Source organism: Lonchura striata, chromosome 3, assembly GCF_050655825.1.
Source record: "Lonchura striata isolate lonStrDom1 chromosome 3, ASM5065582v1, whole genome shotgun sequence".
NCBI lineage: Eukaryota > Metazoa > Chordata > Aves > Passeriformes > Estrildidae > Lonchura > Lonchura striata.
The window spans coordinates 57,493,345-57,514,243 of NC_140705.1; the positions used below are offsets into that span (position 1 = coordinate 57,493,345).

The window sequence follows — 20,899 nt, forward strand, 5'->3', positions numbered from 1 at the left end:
TGGAAATAGTACTACCTCTCAATAAATGTATTCCCATTCAAGTATACAAAACACCACTTTCTGATGGAATGGAACATAACATTAAATATATCTGCCACGTACATTAAAATCATGCCAGGAGAGCAAATAGTAATGCCATCTCCACGCTTGGGACAGTGTTGCAGCTCTCCAAGAGTGAGCTGATAAACATGACGGGAAACATAAATCAGAAATACACAAAGCAGCAATTGATTCAGCATAATTTTAACTGTTAACGGAGAAAGCAGTAAAGTTTTTCACAGTCAGCACAGATGAGATTCATCCATAGGTTAAGCCCTAAGATTATTAGTACAGTGGTTGTGAATAATGTTCACAGACTGATTTTTAATTTTTTTTTTATTTGAGCAGAAGATTTAGAGATTTATCAAGAGATACAATTTCATGATTCTTCAGAAGCAGATGATTGGAGTTTTCCAAGCCTTGTGTTCTCTATTGTTTTGTCTGTTTTCTTCTTCCTGTGTTTGTTCTGTCATCAGAAAACTACCCTTGCAAGTTCAAACAGAACCTGTGGAGCAGCAAACAAATTGATATGAATTTTTATTTTATTTAAAAATCTTTAAACCAGTTTACACTATAAATCAGATAATCTGAAAAGTAACTGTAGCTGCTATTTGAAAGTTGGTACAAATATTAATCCCCGTGTACATCACATTAATAACAGTGATCTTAATTCTCAAAGTATGAAGCACAGAAACTGCACTTATGTTCTTAATGTTGAAAAAAGCCCCACCAACCTCTATGGTGATTAGTATTACTATCATCCACTCAAGGCGCAGTGCATGCTTTTCATTCAGGTGATTTCGCATTAGGTCTGTCAGCTCCATGCAGTGCTGAAGCTTTTCATTCATTACCTACAAACCATTACAGACATCACAAATCTGGACTCCAGAAATGGAAGAGATCACTAAATAGGGAAACATACTCCATAGAACTAGAAATGGGTTAACACCTCTGCAAAATACAATAGAAAATTAATAGAACAGAAAATTCTGTACAAGCAACAGAAGCTCCAGTATAAATGAACCTGTTATTTCAATGGGTTCCCCAAAAGAATATAAATTTAGATATGCATGTACAGATATTGAAGTGTTTCTGGGTGATACCTGCTCAAGAAAACAGACATAAGCAAAAGAAGATACAGCTTTCTGGAATGCCTCAAAATCAATTATTTATGATTGCTGTACCACCAGGACAGGTAGTTTTCATGCTGCTTATTTTGGTTCAGCAGTAAACATGTCACCCTTCAAGAACTGATGTGAATGATCATGTCAGTAAGAAGAATCCACTTCTCAGTTCTAACTATTTAAAGCCTAATTTAGTGGCTCAAGAAATACACCATTCATGTGAGGCAGGTTAACCTAAACCAGGTAAAGGTGTGAATGGGCTAATAATACCAGGAAAAGGGGAGAGTGTATAATATCTTATTATTTATTCCCTTTGCAATTAAAGCACATTCACAGAGCAATCTGTGACCCTGCTGAGCAGAAGACAACTGATCTGACCATGGAAGATTCTCACAACAGTAAGACACTCACTCACCTTAACTCTGCGATTAATGTTGAGAAACTGGCAAGTCTTGTCATAAAGCTCTTCCAGTTTTTCTCTATCCCAGTAGAAGTCTGGTGTTATTAGCAGGTCTGAGCTCAGATTAATACGGTGTCTAAAAAGAATGGGTACTACTGTAGCTCAGGCTTCCTCTTGGTGAATATAGGAGCAAATATTTACATGCAGTTAAATGAAATAAGACAATTTTCCTGTAATTCTATATACAATATGAAAAGAATCTCCTTTCATAGTAAAAATACAATTGGAGTGATCATTTAAAATTGGTCACATCTCCTGAAACTTTTCTGGGAATACTCTACTGTTGAACTCCTTTGAACATAAATGACTTTTTCCTTATGCCATCACTGCCTCCTCAACATGTCACCTTCCTTAATTTTTGAAAACTGTAGCGAGGTCCCTGACTATGCTGACAGCTCACTGAAGCAGTACACAAAATTACAATACAGAACTCCTAAATGTCACTGGTACTGCATGCTGGATATGTTAGAGCAGCACACCCCTCAAAATCAGGCAATGGTCTAAGCATCATAAAGGCTAAAAGCTAACCTCTCCTGCCGTCAATGTATTGATAACATAAACCTTTAGGTACCTGGAATGTCACTGTTGATAACTGATCAGTCCTTCAACTACTCCAGCATTTGAAGCAGGAATTGTTTTTTAATTTTACCTTGGAGAGTTTGGAGAAAAGGGATTTTCTCCTTTTTCTATTTTTTTTTTTTTAATGTAATGGTGTAATGGTCTGTATTGTCAAAGGCCAAATTTCACTTGAGGGAGAAAAAACATTAAATACAATGACTCAGCAATGGTTTCTGAGCAAGTCAAGAGAAGAACAGAACTCACAAATGATTTTTAACAACTCTAGGCTGTAGTTAACAGAAATACACCTACCCACCTTTCTCCTGGTATCATTTACATGCTGTAGTATCTACTGCAATTACTAGTTTAAACACGTGTTGCTGGACTCAGGAAGGGAAAAGGGTGTGGTATTTGGTCATTTATCATATACTGCCTGCTTAATGCCTGCAGTTGAAATGCCAGTGTGAGTGGTGAGCCAGTCCCCTTACTAATGTAAAAAGCACACAGACTCCACTCAAAATAAAGAATTCTCCCACTGTGTCTCACCCTGCTCTATTTAGTATGCATTCACCTCTTTGTATCCTGCACAATGTAACTTTTACATTCTGTGTAATGCAATGTCTTAGGTGTAACCAAAGAAGTTACCTTAGTGCGAAGAGTTCTCCAATTTTCTGCATCACATCTGCATGAGAGAGTTTTACCTTCCTTCGTGACTTTAGAATCTGAAAAGTAGGAAGTTCTTCACTGCTTGATCAAGTAACATGTATTAGTAGTTAAGAAGTCCAGAGTTTTACAGCCTGAAGTATCTTAGAATCTAAATGCATACTGTACTTACTAATATTTTAGTTTTGTTTGCTTAGTGCCTTGCTTCTCTGGCTTTCTAAGAATATCACTGTGCAACTGGTTCATCCAGGCTTCTCAAGAAATCACTGAGTATGTCATCAGTAGCTACAGAAATACTGGGGCATTTTCTGTAAGTGATTTCCTGAACAAGAGATTATTTGTTCTTCCTGCTGTTTTTAAAGTCATGACAGTGCTCTTTTACCTTCCCACTCTTCAGCCTTTTTACAGACTTTCTCCTTATAACAATCAATGTATTACCATTTATTTCCTTCATATAAAAGTAATAAAACCAATGTTTTCTCTTTTGAATCCTACAAATCTCAATTTTATATACAACATCATATGGGCTTTTTACTCTAATTACGTCTCATGAAAAACCTTTAAGTAATTCACTCAAACTCATTATATTCAAGTGAAAACACATTATTTTCAGCCCAAGTTAGCACACACTGTGTTTCACCAGGTTTTTAAATGCTGCTTGTCCTGTTACACATACCTTTCACCAGTAGCACAACATGGGAAACATTATTACAATGCAGAACCACACTCCCGGCCCTTTAAAAGCTGATGATGTCTTGTCCAATCACTTTGTAGGTACTCTGAGCTTCTCTATACTGATGGATTTACGACCAAATGTGTTCAACATTAAATTGCTTTTTCCCTATCCTCAGCTACATATGGATTGACCTTTTACAAAACACAGGAGAAAAGAAGGGGAACAAGACCTCACCTCAGGAATTGACTGGATAGATTCCACAAAGTTATCCAGTAATGATTCCCAAATAGCCAGCTTCACTGCAACACAGAGACAAAGCAGAAGACTGTGAGAAGTGCATATGCTTTCAAGTAATTCTAAGTTTAAATCTGCCAACAGGCTACTTCAGGACATGTTGATGCTTACAGACATTACTTGCAGCAAGTTACACTTTGTACTATACAATCATTGTTCATGTACCAATGGGCAGATCTGGGCTGGGCACTGACACAGCTTTGCACACAGATCCAGCTTCACCATGAGCGCAGCTTTCTTCTCCAAGTGATCAGTTCAGATCCTGCAGAGTTTCTGCTTGAGCTCAGAAGTTGTGTTCAAGTGCTCCACTGTATGTGTGAGCCTCCAGAAATTACATTCCAAGGAGGCTGGAGATGATGAACTATGTTGGGGTCAGGCTGATTTAATGTGGTACCTCAAGAGCCTCCATTGCATTTCTAGTGTCCTGCACAGCTCTCATTCTCCATTTGTGCAGTACTGATGCACTGTGCTCCAACCACAAGTTAGCCTGTATCAACACACCACCTGTTCCTGCTGAAGTTCAATCCAAACTTGAGCAATCTCCCATTTTGATTTAGGTGAGTGTACTGTTACTGAAGATACTAATTTCTGTTCTATGGAAGCTTGAATTCAGCACTGACACTGGCAACACAAATTCTGCTATGCCTCAGCCTGAACCTAGTAAAATGTTTCTACAAGATGATAGTTTAACTTGGGTTCTTTAGTCCACAGATTCCCAGACAAGAAAGAAGTAGCAACAGATCAAAAATTAACCCCATTCAATCTGAACAATTTAATCAGGGAAGATTTAATTGTCAAAATGAACTCTTTTGTGGTTGTAATCAATAGTATCATCTGGTTAGGATACTGACAGTAAACCCAATGCTGAGCATTTTGCACACTCATCTTTTGAATACAGAGGCCTAATCCAAGTCACTGACTTAAATTACTTTAAATTTAGCCCCTGAAAAAAACAACAGCCAGTAAGCATTTAATCTGTCACCTGTTATTTGATAGAGGCTGGCTTCTGCTGCTCAGAAATTTGACTAGGGACTATACTTGTATCCTTTATTTTTACTGAACTTCATCTCCTGGGAATAAATCCCTTGCTCCCTTTTAGGAGGCACTACTCTTCCATACAATGCCTTTATGAATAAGAAAACCATAGAGAACAATATGCTTTTTTCTCAACAGCTCTTCCTTCAATAGTCAGGAACCATTTACTTACACTGCACTCCTTGATGAAATGGTGTAGCACTTAAAAATGTGCATTCTGTTTCTCTCCTGTGTAAAGGTGCACTTGCCCAAAATACTACTGGAATTTACCCTAAAGGCAGTAGAGGCAGACAGACCAGACTTCCCTTAAAGGTGTTTTTGAGGGCAGCCTTACTGATGCTGGTTCCTAACTCCCACGCCCTCCATCATTCAAGGTCTGAAGCAGTAGACAGATGTTATTTGCTCAAGCAGCAAGATGACTGGTGAGGTGAGCCTGACTTCTTCACAGTGCCTCCCACTGTCTGCTACCATGGCTAATAAGCCTGCAAACCATTATCTATGACTCTGGTCCACATATGTGTTACTGATACACCTCCCCAGCTGGGAATACCTGCCCTGTATCACTTCTTTAGCTGGCATCTAGCTTTTTCTGTCAGAGGAAATTATGTCAGTATGAATTACCCAAGATTACTGAGAGGTTTCTAATACTGAACTCTACATTCATTGCTATCCTAGGATAGTTCTTAAAGGTGAGGAACAGGATGCTCAGTAGAATGTGTATTTTTTGCAAAGTATGTTTGTTAATGTGCTTTTTTCAGCTTTAAAATGTTTTCCATTGAATAAGGCAATTCCAATTTACAGAAAACACAGTAAAAGCACTGAAAACAAATTCTCTCAATCTGGAGTGCAATCACTCTTTACACAGTTTGTCTAAACAAAGTTTTTTCTAGCCTGTCACTGTACAAGTCCCACTTTTAATGACATTTCACAAAATCTGTAGCATAGACTGCATAGTATGAACAATATTAACTTACCAGAAAGACAAAGAGCATTTGAAAAGGCAAATTTCTGCAGAACAACTTCATCACTATCCAGCTCTGAATTTAACAAGATTTGTCCTTTATGAAGTTTTGACTGACCTCTGTTAAGACAAGATTGAAGCATCCTCATTGATCAAGCCACCAGCATAGGAACATTTAAAGAATACTGGACAGTGCAAGAAAGGCTGGTTGTTTATTTAGATAAGGCATGCCACGTCTGTATGGTATCATCCCCATCCTTGCATTTTACTCATGTTCAACCTGATGATATTCACAACAAATCACTGAAAATTAGTTCCTCAGTCAAATTTTCTAAGTGTAAATGCAAGTGCAGCAAATTGTGATAGTAACTATAGCATTGCTGCATACAGACAGATTGTTCAGAGTAAGTGGGATGCCAGCCTCTCCCCTCTCCTGCTATCTTTCTGTTTTCATTTTCCTCTTTCACTCTTATCAACCTTACTCATTCCCCACTATGATGTTACTTTCCCTAAAACCTCTATTGCATAGGGGGCAAGGAGCAAAGAAAAGGGGACAAAAGACTTGTTCAATTTTTCATGTCAATCTCACTATGAAACACACATAAGCAAAATGAAGCATGTCAAGAATCGCAAATTACTCAACTAAATAGTACATGCAGTTTTGAAATGGTCAGGAAAAACCAAACACCTGTCTCCTTATCAAGTTACTTTAAATAAGCTGAGCATTATTCATTCAGTTCCTAGCATTAAAAGTGTCCTGTCTAGGGGTTGCTTTTGTGTGCTGTTGGAAAATTACAGGTCATATATATAATAATTCTCATTTTGAAATATTTCTGTAGAGATAATTTTCATTCCATGATGAAAAAACATTATTTAACAAGGAAAGATAACCTGCCAGGTTTATAATTACACAATAATCAAGCTGTAACTTTCCTACTAAATTAAGTATATAGAAATTACATCTTTGTATATGAATCTCAAGGACATGGAGAAAGCTTATAGAGCATCCTCTTCAAGATCAAACTCATCTCAATAATGCTTATTAGTTTTTTTGCTGTGACATACATAGTTTCTGTTTGGGATTGCTGAAGAGTTGTGTGGGCAGGGAGCTTCTTATTTACAAGATCTATCATATAAGCAAATCACAAAGGTCACTACCTGCAAGTTTACCAAGACAGAAAACTATAAATCTCAGTCAATAAATATTTCTTTCTTTATTTTACTCATTTGCAAAAAAAGTAAGGACAGGTATATTTTTACTAGCTGAATTACTTTTGCTTGATTTTTTTTTAGGTGTCTGTTAGCTTTTATATACAGAATGCCTCAAGATACTTACTCTCCTATTCTATAGTTCAGCTCTTCATTTTCCCAATGGACCAGTGCAACTTCATATGGCTGAATTTCGTGCTGCTCTAGGACTCGCATAATATTCTTCATCTAAGAAGGAGACAATTGCAGCAATAGTTACCATGCAGTAAACTATCACTCTGCAAAGAATTTGCATGGGGCAGGCTGATGAATGCAACCTTCATGCTGAAGTTATTAACCTAACAATTGAGAGGTGTGCTAAATAATTAAGTTCTTATTAACACAGTTTACTTCTGAAACTAGTTGTGGTTTGAGAAGAATTTGTTGCTATAAACAACCGCAAGGAATCTGGGAAAACGGAAATGTCATTTTATACGTGCACACATGGGACAGGGTAAGGATTAACCACAGCAATAGTAAGGACAACGTGGATGTATTCAGTATTATAACAATGAGCTTACTAGATTTTGGCAGATGTCTGAATGTGGGAATGAATCTTTAGAAGTAGATTAGGTGGTTGCTGCTGATAAAATTGCTAGTTTGCTGCTAAATCAGTAGTTTTGTTTTTGATTGCTGCTGAAATCAGTAGTCTTGTTTCAGCTACCAGAGGTCAGCTGTATTACAGAAACCCTTTACCACTACAAAAATCTGGAAAAACTGTTTCAGCTGCCACATTCATCCCTGTAAGTAGTTAAATGTGCAATTTTACTTGCAGAAGTAATCTCACTGCTCCTTTATTCTCCAGCACACTAAAACCTGATGCAGGAAGAAAGAGCCCTTTTCTCTCACAAAACTTTCTCCTTTTGACACCTAACTTAGGATCTCTCATCCTTCTTCCTTTTTATATGCTACACGGCTCCCCTCAAAAAAATCATCTGTAATTAGAACAAATTCTGAACTAAAAAAACCCACTCACCTCTAAGTTTTTAAAAGGCATTTAGCTACACAACAGCTAATAAAAAACCAAACCAGAAAACCACAAAACACTTTTGATGCCTAAATTCTTTAGAGCTCAATCTTCTACTAAGTCATACTTAAAAGCACTCTCTTTTTAAAATAAAAGATCATAGTTCATCATTTATCACAAAACTGTACCCTATAAATCTTTCATAAAGCATATTTTCCAGGTTAAGTACTCTAAAAAAATCTGTTGGATCACCAGCAAGAGAGATTTTCTTTGCACTGCTAGCTTTCTTCATTGCTTTCAAGAATTTAGGTGATACTATCTATGTAACATTTTTCACTGAAAAAAAACCCCTCAACTGTACTGCTGAAACTGCTCCTTTCATAATCCTGAATTCAATATTAGCATGACTAAGACTTGCCATATAATTCAAGTCTTGTGAAAAAAAAGGGTATGAAAACATATGAAGCGTCTGCTCTGAGGCCAGTCACCTCAGCCAAACAGCAGTGTCCAGGGACAGTTCAGCAGTGCAAACCCCACATTGCTTCTAGGCCCAGCCTAATTTTATAGAAGGGACTAGTTGTGATACAGTAAAACTAATCAGAAGAGATGTTCTGGAGTCACTAGCTACAAACTCTTGCTATTACAGGCACTTACGTCAGAGTTTCCTTTTAAAAAACCTCAGAGCTGGTTTTTCTTTTTGCCCTTGCTATTCTGGGAAGGAAGCTGCTGTACAACCTTCCTACTCAGGTATTTGAAATTGCTATTTTGTATTTTAAGTCACTTTTTGTGATCAGTCTGTATTTGTTACTTCTTTTGTTAAACGTCTGTTAATTTAAAATAGTTTTTTTCTCCTACTAGTCATTCTGGGGTACTTTGGCCATTTGCAGTGACACTCTACATTCTGTTTTACTGAATTGCTTTCAGTTTCTGTTCTACAGACCAGTTTGGGGCTTTTCCTCTTTCATCTCAGTTCATTAAAGCATGTCCATAAAAATACTTCCTGTATTTGAGCAAGTTGTTTGGCAGTTAAAGCTTTGACTATGATTTTTATAAACAAAAAGAGGCATTTTTCCTCCTTATTTTACAAATACAGCTAGCAAGTGACCAACTACTGATACTAGTATTGACCAGGAAAAACAAGGTATCAAATTTTCAAAGGTATTTGAGCTTGTACAACAAAAGGAGAGTTTTCAGAGTACTCCTGGGCTAAGGTGTTCAACTCAAACATCATCAGGAATTAAAGCAGATGGTCTTCAGTAGTACTTGTGAATAAGTAGTGTAGTTACAGCCAAACAGGCAAGGTTGGAAGGGAGAACTGGTATCTTTTTGTAGGACACCTGATTCACTGACACCCCCCAAAACATACAGGAAATCAGGAACATTTCAGTTCTGAAACAGAAGAAGTGAACTTGAATCCAGAAATTGTTCACATCTGGAAACAACTGCTCTGAGTTTTCATTTACCCCAATGAAAATCCTCCTGTGAAATTCTATGCATCTCAATATCATCTATTTAATGCACCATTTAATTTCATATAGTCTGTCTACAGATAAGGTCAATACTTTTTGTATCTAGAATCCAGTTTAACCACAGTAATAAAAATACATTTAAAACATTAAATGTATTTAATGTATTAAATGTATAAATGTATTCATTAGAATAGATATGCTTCTGACATACCCCTCTAGGTCAGCAAAGATCACCACAATATAACATGTCAGTAACATATTTAATGATTATATCAACCATAAAAAAATTCCTTCAGAAAAATTGCTGACTGGTAAAAACACAGAACAGTATTAATGAGTTGCTTATAATTTTTTTTTTCTTTCAAAGTTGTACAAACATAAGTCTTTAATAACTGACTTAAATGGAACAGAATGGAATAATCCTTTTCTTCTAACATATTTTCTGTTATATTAGTGCTTTTCAAACAACCATTCATAGGTAGATTTTTCTGATCTACTTTTTCAGGATGTAGAACTTCAAGAATATTCTTTTTGTCAGTCTCACTAAATTAAGGTTTCAGATTTTTGTCTTAAGTAGGTGAATTTCAAAGGTGAAGAATCAGCAGCCCACACACTTGAGGGCAGTAGCAGGCAAGAACCTTGCACTCATCGGAGAAGAATCAGTTTCTTTCCTTCATAGAAAGAACAGTCTCCCAGAGAAACCTCTAGCATGCTGAGCTTTGCGAGACTGACAAAACACCTGCTTATGCAGTTTTAACCAAGTTTCACTTTACTTACACTTTTCTCTTCCACATTCCAAAATACAACAGCCCCTTCCCTGTGAATTCAAGGAAAAACTGAGTGTAATCACTGTTTTAAATGTATTTTAAAGGAATACTCAAATTGTACAGTGGCAATTTTTGTCATTTTGACTCAAAAAACGTAAAACTATCTTCACAGAAATTATACACTATTTGCTTTTAAACCATACTTCAGTGAAAAACCGTGAGAAGGTGTTTTTCAACCATTTAAATAATTCTGATTTTTTTTTTTTCATCATTCTGACTAGACAGTTATTCCTTGAGTTTCATGAGGTAATACAATGCAAGATCAAGCAAGCTGCGCTACTTCCTTCATACCATTACTATTAATGACATGATGTTTTGAGCATGATTTATACCTTACCTGAAGAAAAAAATCATGCCGGGATCATCTTCTTTTGCAGATTTTGCAGTACTGACCACCAAAACATTTGCAGCATCTGGTTTAAAATAAGTGAAAAAATTGAATATTTAGTCAAATTTCTAAACATGACAGCTGCATACTAACACATCAGCCAGTTCCACATTTCATGAGAAAACTGGTGCAGACATTGTAAATAACCAGGAACAGAATACAGAAGTGGACATACAATGTAAGAGAACTGTGGAAGTTTTGCACAGTTGCAGAGAAATTACCAGCCATAGAGCTTGCCTGGAAGCTCTTATTTTCTATATACTAAAGGATTAATCTGCACTCAAATTGTGCTGACTTTGCCAGTCAGAAACTTGAAAGAGTGTACCTTCAAGACAGGAGAGCCTACACCTGCATTTCCCTGCACATCAGAAGTGTGCTTTTGAAACAAATCTTCCACCCACTCACTCTCCCTTACCACACTGGCTGTGCACTGCACAACAGTACATAAAATGTGAGGACTTTTGCATTAAATTAGAATGAAAGAGAAGCTAAAAAAAATGCTCTTGTGGTACTCCAGCCACTAAAGGGGGCATATGTTACAGAGGATTAGACCAGAGCTAGTCCAAGTAGAATATACCCAAACTTACAAAATGTTCAAGTTTTGTTTGGTTCTCAAAGTTTTTAAGTATTTCTGGGTTCTCAAAACAGGGGTTCGATTTTTCTTCTACAAATCTTCTCCACTGTGCCACTCACTAATACAGATAAAATTTTAGAATTCCTGATGTGGTTTCAAACCAGCTGACTCATTTTGTTGCAGCATTAGTGGAAGCTAGACCAGAAAAGCCCCCTACTTCTATTTAAAACAAGACTTCAGAAAGATCTTGCAGGGCCTAACAGCTAAGCCTTAAAAATTTAAATGCCTTTTTATGAAAATCACAAGTCAAGTGATGGGGTATCAAATGTTGTTACTTCTGCTTGTGTACAAATTCTACCTTCTGCTTTACAGCTCAGGCCATAGAGGCCAGGTAGACTGAGGCAGCAGAGAGACATGACCAAGTACCAGATACACTTTTGCCAATATCTGAATTGGGACCAGACAATTGGCCTGAATGAGCCCTTAAAGACTTTCCTCCCACTTGCTAGTCCAGTTTAGAAACACATCGTTGGGTGAATAACTAGAGCAATTTTAGGTGTGAAATTTGAGTTCATCATTGAAGTAACATTTGTCTACATTTTCTCATTTGCCTTTTCAAATACCAGCCATATCTTTATTTATCCACTCCAGCCAAAACACACACAGTTGAAGAGAATTTGGTCTACTTTAAGTGGAGGTGCAGGATCTGCATCTAAAATGTTTTTAAAGAGGTCAAAACCAAGAATAATGCTTTGGAAAAACACTACAAAGCAACAAACTCACACCGTAACTGCTGTTTTAGATTTCTATGCAGAAATATTTTTAAAAATTATCTTTCCAAATTCAGTGTTTGGCTTGGTAACCAACCACTGCTAAATGCACATGCCAACCATCACAACACTTCAGATCTGCCAGCACAATCCAATATCCTTTCATCATTACTTCCTCCAAACCTTTGATAAACAGTACTCATTATGAGTCAAAAACACCATGAAGAAATAAAAGGAATTGGCAAAACCGACACTCCCAGGGTAAAATAACATCAACAGTAATGTTTAACATTTAATTCATGGTCATGCTGGGGGTTGTACAAAGTTTCTATGCCAAAGCTGTGAAACCAGGGTTAGTTTAAATACAATGAAACTACAAAAGAACATGAAGACTATATTCTAGTGGGTATTGTCTTTCATGTTCATCTTTCTGAATAAGACAATCATTAGTAAATCTTGTGCTTGAAAGAGAGCCACTGGAGCATTACTGCACTTAGATTATTACTTCAGAGGCAGACAGGCTTTTGATAACCCCTACTGAAATGCCCATGAACTGCCAGTGCTTCTCCTAGTTTCATATAATCTGCTCTTTCAAAAGGCATTCTACTACTGACATGAAAATCACAGCTGTTCCAGGGCATAAGGTTCCTTAAGCTATAATAAGATCAATTTGTTTTTCTTTTGTAGTACACTGTGGCTATCTCCAAGCCATACTTTCTCCTATCTGCAGAGAGACTTCATACAGAAACCAGAATCAATTATTATGCTAAAGCCTACTTAAGTGTAGCATTCAGCAATTGCTAGGATATACTTGGCCTGATAAATAAGAAGTATCAACAGCATGCTCTTTACTAGAACTGAAAACTTATGTGTCTTTTTCATTTCACTTAGCAAGATTCTATTTTGCATGCCTTCCTCTCCAACTCTGTGACTTACATTAACAGAAATCTAGGTACAGAAAGAAGATGCAGCACTTCAAACTACAGAATTGCTTTAACAGCTGATGTACTGCACTACCTCACTACTGAAAGATTAAAATAAAACATTCAAAAACTAACACTCAGTGAACATCTGTAGAAATTCTCGGTATCAGTCAATTCCCCAAGTTATTTTTCATTTTTTCATGCATGCATATAATTTTTCTATACTTCTAATGTAATTGTATTGTTGGGAAAACTTATCATAAGGTAAGAGCAAGAGCTGCTCACGATTGTTATTCTGAAAGGTTTTGTTGTAGGGACTTTTAGGCAAATAGAATCTTTAAGCAAAGCAATAATTTTAAAGGCAGTATGATATATTCCAGGATATTATCAGAATAAGAATACATAAAGTTACAAAAATTATACCCCTCACCCATATTTTATTTCCCAAGATATAACATTGCATTTAATATTTTTCAAAAATCTACCTCTAGGCAAACTCGTTATTTCAACATATCCATGTGAAGTCAGGTCATGACACAGATTACCAAGATGATATTCATCTGCTGTTGCAAAGGCTGTGCACTGCATCAGATTCTGTGCCAAAGGAATAGAGATTTCAGTTAGGGCATGGCAGAAGCAAGATAGTAATAAGACAACTGTTTGCTTCAAATTTATTAAGAGAGTGACAATTTTCATTTATGCATTGTTCTGTGATTTCCACCTGGTGGAAATCCTGATGATTTCCACCTGGTGTACATATACTAACAAGAGTACTTGCTCCTTGTTAAGTGGGAAAGCAAATCACACACTGAGAATAAATCAGGTGGCAAGAGTGAAGTCACAACAAAAAACTCTATGGCAGAGCCACAAAGACAACCCTTCTTTCCTGAAAGCCAATCAAATACTTGAACAGTAGAGCTGCACTTGCTGCTACTCTCCCATCCCATGGCTTACTACATACTTGGCTGACCACTGAAACCAGAGGCAGGACACCCCTGATAGCAGTTAAAACACCGTGTTTTAAAGATAAATGTCGTTTGACTACCCCAGTCTGTTTATCAAGCAGAAGCTCCAACCACAAACATCGTGTTCTGCCATGCACCAAGCTACTGCCAGGGCTGAGCCACTGCAGCACAGTCACGGACCTGCCAGGCCAGCTGCAGGCGCTGCACATCTACACTGCCCCTCCGCCCTGAGCTGCATCCTGCACTAACGGGGTCTCCCCTGACACCACAGAGGAACAGTACACATGGCCAGTTTGTCCCGGTATCCCACAATCTTAAACAACTAAAATGTCATTTTCAGAGAAGAAAATGGAAAAATGATGCTGACTTGCAAGGAGATGTGAGATTTTCTTGGTTAATCAAACAAGTCACAATAAACTGATTTGCAAATTCTACTACTCATCTGAAGTGTATTTCTTCTGATACCATGTATGAGCTACAAAATTGTTTTTCAGTACAATGTAGTGGAAAATATCCAGAAAGCAATGTCTCAGTGTGGATCAGTCACTTCCCAGCTTTTTGTAACTAATACAAATGGGGATGTAACTAACAACAAATGAACAAAAGAACTGTGCTCATCTGCAGGCATTTAGGCCCACAAAACACTCAAACCAAAAAATCTAAGTCACATTCTTGCAACACTCATACACTGTCAAATATCAAGGCTTCAAGAGGGGATCTACTCCCTGCAGGGGGGCTGTCACCAATCATTGAATCACCACCTCACATTTGAACTTTTCGTTTTTAATACCAACGTTCTACTATCACATCCAAAGCTTTGCTTACACAAAATCTTAATTCAGCAACCACTAGGAGAAAATAAGCTTTCAAAGTAATTATAATATTCAGAGAGCACTTTTGTAGGCATATTCCCACAACTGTGCTAAAAGGTTGAATTAACAGTGGAACAGAACTCCACTTTCAGTTCCCTTGAAGTATCACATTTCATTATCACAATTTCAACTGCATAAATCCATTTTCAATCGCTAAATCACCGGTGCCAATTATACATCTGAATCTGAAGATTCTTCCAAAAATCTCCTTTTGGTTAAGTACACATGCTCTGCTGTGAAGCTCTTCTGTCAAGAGTTAAAGGAACAAATTCTCATCTTGCAGTTAGTATACAATCTGAAAACCTTTATCTTGCTCTGTGTTTCCCTTAGTTTATTACTTAATTCTTCATTTCAAGGCACTACAGGATTGACTTTTTGTCTTACAGCTGCAATTTTAGTTCCAATGGCTACATTTCTCATTTAGTTACTACCAGAGGTTTTCCACTAAGCTACATACCTGAAACAGCATTTTGGGTATGAACTACTTTTGGGTTTGGGGATTGTTTTTTACAATGTACTGTTTCACTTACATATTTACAAAAATCTTGTTTGACAGAGAACATTTGGTTTAGGCATAATTTCTGATTAAGACACCTAAAATACATGTCCACGGGTGCTGGTGGAGATACAGGCAAAAAAAATCTACTCTAATCAGTGACTCAATCCTAAAAGATTAAATGTTAAATGGCTGATCAACCTTAATGCCATGTTTTCTACTACATCACTTTCATCTGCAAACTTCAAAAACCCAAGAATACAGCACCTGTACTGGTGCTAGAAAGGAACTCGGGCTATTCACCCTCATTTCTGCCTACAGCATTATTGAGATTCTATTCAGAGCAGCACACAGGATGGCTACTCCTAAGGACAGCTAAGTATCCTGACAACTCATTTTTAGTATCATCAAGCCCTCATCAACTGTACAGGCTCATGGAATCATACCTCCCCTTAGTCCATCTCTTCCACTTTTAGCATACAAAAATTTTTAAGAAAGAAAACTGTAGGATGAACTTCAGTCCTCGTATCACAGTAATCAATCTTTGTCTAAAGTGTAGTAAATACTATACCTATGCCTGAATTTCAAACTACTTCTATGCTAGATAATATGCTGTAGCATAAATGCTAAGAGTTAGCTCAGAGGCTTTTCCTGCCATCAGATTGTACCAGGTTATGCAGGCAGTGGTACCACTCACTGATGGACTGACTAAACCACTTAACTGCTTCCAAGGAAATCCTCTATGTATCCTGAAAAATTGGTTGTATGATTTATCACTGCTGGTGCCCTGCGCTCTGCCTGTAAAAACACATGAAGACCAGTGCGGGGGAGGATGGGAAGGACCTCACTCACCAACTGCTCTGCAAAAGAAAGGTGTCAGCTATCAAGCCCTCCCAGAGAGAAACCACCAAAGATCCTCAGGGTTCTCAAACCGAGAACCTCAGGAATGGACCTGCAACTGCTGTTTCCAAAGGCAGGAAAAGATGGGAGGGAGATGTCCCTAAGGCAATGGCCTTGAGGCTTGCTACACTAGAGGTAATTTCTGGCGCAGCATTTTACCATGCAAAAGCCTCCTCAGGAAGTATATTATTATTTCAGTGCATCAGGCAGTATTTTCTCCATTTCTCCATTCACAACAGAAAAAATTAAAAATAGCACTGCATGTTACTTGCACATATATATGAAAATGTCGTACAAAGAAACTGCATTCTATGCTGTCATTTAAAGGCCTCAAAAATGTTGTCACTTCACCCAAAACCAAGAAGAATCAAACTCTGAATGTAATGTTATACTGTAACTAAAATGCTGGAAACATTACACACTGTTTCAGGACTAATATTTTTCATTTTTCTCTTTCAAAGCAACATGAAAATATGAGTGGTACCTAAATTGTTTATAACTACTTCTTTATGTTACACTATGGCATGCACCTGCTTACCACACAAAATACTCATCATAAGCCTAGATATGAGAAGGCAAGCACTAAAAATTTTCTCTGCTCACATTTAGTAGATCATGTAACAGGTATATTTTGCAATATGGAAACTATTTCTGAAGACACAGTGCTTGTTTTAGTCTCACCTATCATACTGCTTTAGTAACAACATGGTTGTTTTGGCCTGACAAGAACAGTAACACATCTGACACCAGGATTCACCATGGAAATTCTATATTGAAGTGTACTAAAGGCCTGGCTTGGTTAAGAGATATCTTAACAAGATATGGCTAAAAATATGCACTGTTCTTCCTCACTGTAACTAAAACAGTGTGTTGTTGCATTTCCCTTGTACACTCAGAGTCTGATAATCAAGGTGCTATTTCTACACATGGAATGATCTTTCTCAGGTAACACAGGCTACACTTGCACATTCATTTCCCATCTGAATATAAGCTTTATACTATTTTACTTCAATTTATGTTTCTGTTTGAGTCAAACCTTAAAACTGGGTAGGTCTGGATAAACAAGGAAATGTAGAGCAAGTTAAATTATTCTGACAGCTAGGCTTTTTTTCTCAATAGAAAATGTAATATGAAAGCACTGGTCAAAACTGTTTGTAATGCAACTCACCTTTTCACTTTATAATAACCACTCATCTTCACTTTTGTTAACACATTGCAAATAAGCTTCCATTTTCCTTCAAAATGCCAGACATGCCAATTTCTATCAAGCTTGCTTCTATTTGCAAAGCTCCAACACTAGTGCAAATAATTAAGTCCTTCTCACCAAGTAATTATGTTAATTTCATTAAAATGTTCATCGAAACCCAAATCTGAATGCAAATTAAACTGATGCACTCCCTTAGTGTCACATAGACTATAAATGTTATACCTCACCTCCATGTCTGAGAGTGGCAGGTTCGTTCTGGATGGCTGCTTGGTCCTTGGTGCCTTTGGTGGCCTCTTAACTGGCTGGTTATTGGGTTTGGGGACAGTTTTACCAGCTGATACAACTGCATAAAATCTTGATGATGTGTTCCTAAGCTTTTTGATCCACTCTGTATTGAGCCTGTAGTTTTCCATCATTGTCACACCCAAATGTCTCCAGGATAAGAAAAAACCCTCCCCACTCTGATAATAAACACTTCTTTCCAAAGTGGACAGAAATCCTTTGAGAAAATGCCAATTCCTGACTTGCACACATTGACTTGTCAACCAAGGGAACGCAGGTTTCAGTGCATACAAATCCCAAGACTTTGCTGTTCTGTGAGCTGTTCTTTCAACTTCATTATCCAGCTTTAATAGTAGATATCCAGTTTTGTTAAAGCTTTGGCATTGGCATAATGTTGTTAAAGCGTGGAAAGATCTCATCTGAAGGTGCAGAAGTTTCCGTCTCATTTCTTTCCTCTGAACTGCATTTAAAAAAAACACAAATAAAATCATCCATCAACATTTTGGGAATAAATACTATTATTTCCCTCTTATCTAAAAGGTGGTCCATACTACTCTTGCATGTGTTAGTACTCCTCAGCACATGACATTGGTGGGAATAAAAAGATTTTTTTGATCCTATGGAAACACTCTAAGATCAAGCCACAACTATGTGGTCGCAACAAGTGGTGAAAAAATAGAACTGGTTGCTGTGTCAATATGCAAGAGGGCATCTTTTCCTTTGGCTGCTCATTCTGTGCAGCAGCCTGCACTTTCAGTAATCCCACTGCTTATGAGCAAGCAAGCATACACGATAAAGAGGACATCAGACGCTGTGAATCATTGTGATATATAATAAAAGCAACCATTAGATTACTACATGATTGTATGGGAATGTCACCTGCAACACACACACACAGCTCTGCATCAGCTCAGCTGCGGTGCCATGGACAGCTGAGCACAGTTCCAGCCCCAGCCATCTGTCCTGACCACGGCGAGAATGGAGCCGACTCACAGCCTTGCTCCTGCCAGTACATCCTGGTGCTACAGGAACCAGCAGGCCTGCCTGCAGAGCCACCGTGCAGCCTGAAACACAACAGCGTCCTTATGCTGGCAGCTCAGACTAAGAGCAACCTTTCTATACTTACACTACATTGTGTGAGCTAATAAAATAAAAATATTCACAGACTCAATACCACAGTGGATGTGTTTCATTTGCTGAAAAAACCTCAGTGACAAGTTCTCTAGCCTCATCTGGTTTTCTTAAGAACATTTTCCTTATGACACAAAATCCATCCTCAGCAAGTTATTAACAAAAAGACATTAAGCTGCCTAGTTCAAAAACCTGCCCATTTTAGAATATCTTTCAAAAGCTGAGGAGTATTTTTAGTATTTTTAATACTAAAAATACATTTAACATAATAATGCAAGTAAACGTTTTATTTAAAGAGCAAATCATAGCATGTGCTGTAGAACAAGCACCCTGTACATCCTTACAAGGATACCTAGGTGAACTGATACTGCGCTTAACTTTGTATCTTTACATGCTCTTCACTCATACATTTTTGCTCAATTTAAAAGCCTGTTGTTGGCATACTTACTGAGATAAACTATTATTTTAATTTTAAACTTGTTCTGTATTTAAAAAGCAACCCTGTCCAGGACAAGTCATATTCACCTTTTTAAAGGCCTGGTATCTCCTGGATAAACAAAAGAGCTGAGAGAAATTCAGCAACTGCAACTCAGGTGCTGGAGAGCTGGGGCAAGGGGTAAAGTCTTCAGCAATGTGTGCTAAGTGGCAGAAAGAGACTCAAAATGGTTTTGCTGGCGTTCCTAGCCAACAAAACCTCATCCCGGATCAGTAATGCTAGGAATGACTTCTCAACTCTACAGGCTTACAAGTAAGTTGCAAGGGAAGAGAGATTATATCGACTGAATTCCATGGAGGGCCTGAGCGTCAGATCTGCGGCACCAGTGGCACCAGGCCAGCAGGGGCGGAACACAGCAATCCAAGAAACCGGGACGAAAGGCGACCACAGCAGGGCAGGAGGCGCCACTCCGAGCAGCAGGCAGGGAACGGGGATTTATTTTCCATCGTCTCTTCAGCCTACGGCACTTTAGCCACGCCCGCTGTTTTCCCAGCCAGAAGGCCCGGCTTGCTGCGGCACAGCCACCGATATCTACGGCTAGGGCGGGCCCGCTCCGCCGGCGGGCTGACCGGACCGGCACAGACCAGCCCACGCAGTCCGGACGCCTCCAGCCTGCCCCGGGGCCCGCCAGCCCCGGCTGCCGGGACACTCCGCCCCTTCCCTCCCCCGCCCCGCCGCCCTCAGCTCCAGGGAAAGCAGCGGCCGGCCCGCCCCTGCGGCAGCGCGGGGGGCGGGAGCAGCGGAGCGAGGGCTCCGCTCCCATTGGCTGCGCGCCGGAGGGGGCGGGCACAGCGGGCAGCGAGCCCACCAATGGGAAGGCGAGGCCGCCCCGCCCGCGGGCACCGAGCGAGGCCGCGGGGGCCGCCCCCGCCCCGCGCGCCTCACGGGCGCCCCTGGCGGGCGCGGAAGGCAGCGCCGCCAGCGCGCGGGGGGCCCGGCCCCCCCACCCCCGGTCCGCGGCCTCCGCCGCTGCTGCGTCAGCCCCGCGCAGCGACCTCAACACGGCGGCGGGAGGCGGCCGCCCGGCAGCCGCCCCGCTCCGGCCGCCACAGGGGCATTCCGGGCTGGGGGGAGGCAAGGGGCTGGGATTCGCCCCTCACACCCGCGGGCAGGGCTCGTGATCGCCCCGAAACTGTGCCCTCCTCGCGAGGAACGTGGCGGGGCCCTCCCCGCCGCGGCAGGTCCGGAGCCGGCGGGAAGGGCGGGAGAGGCCGCCTCGGCTCGCCCACACCCCTCCCGCGGGCGCTGCGGCAGGCCCCGCCGCCCCGGGATTGCCCCGGGAGGGGCTGCGCACCCCTCCCCCGCCGCAGCTCCGGCCGGCGCGCAGGGCCGCCAAGGGCGCCCGCTGCGCCGCCGGCCCGGCCCGGCCCTCCTACCCCTCCCTGCCCCCGCCCCGCGCGCGCGCCCGCCGCCGCCGCCGCGGCGGGAGGGGCGAGGCGGTTCCCGCCGCCGCCGCGCGCCAGCACTGACCTGGGGGAGGGGGCGCGCCGCTCTCCGCCGCGCGAGCCGCGGCCCCGCCCACCGCCCGCCGGGCCCCGCCAGGGCGCGCGGGCCGACACGCCCCGCCCGTCCGT

General features: G+C 40.1%; 1 protein-coding gene across 4 annotated transcripts; it reads right to left on the reverse strand.

Moving 5' to 3' along the window:
* Positions 1-227: 227 nt before the first annotated feature.
* RMND1 (required for meiotic nuclear division 1 homolog) lies at positions 228-20,845 on the reverse strand. 4 transcript variants are annotated; one of them, XM_021540607.3, is made up of 12 exons: positions 20,796-20,845; positions 17,644-18,158; positions 13,462-13,570; positions 10,659-10,734; positions 10,272-10,311; positions 7,147-7,247; positions 5,824-5,930; positions 3,755-3,819; positions 2,827-2,903; positions 1,579-1,699; positions 774-890; positions 228-544 (listed from the first exon to the last, which is right to left on the reverse strand). In XM_021540607.3, exons 2-12 carry the CDS (start codon positions 18,142-18,144, stop codon positions 512-514), a joined length of 1,347 nt encoding a protein of 448 aa, XP_021396282.1. In that variant the 5' UTR covers positions 18,145-18,158; positions 20,796-20,845; the 3' UTR covers positions 228-511. The 4 variants fall into 4 exon arrangements, with proteins under 4 accessions (XP_021396282.1, XP_085432732.1, XP_085432730.1 ...); XM_085576606.1 differs by lacking the exon at positions 20,796-20,845 and adding an exon at positions 19,355-19,972; XM_085576604.1 differs by lacking the exon at positions 20,796-20,845 and adding an exon at positions 18,578-19,313.
* Positions 20,846-20,899: the final 54 nt, after the last annotated feature.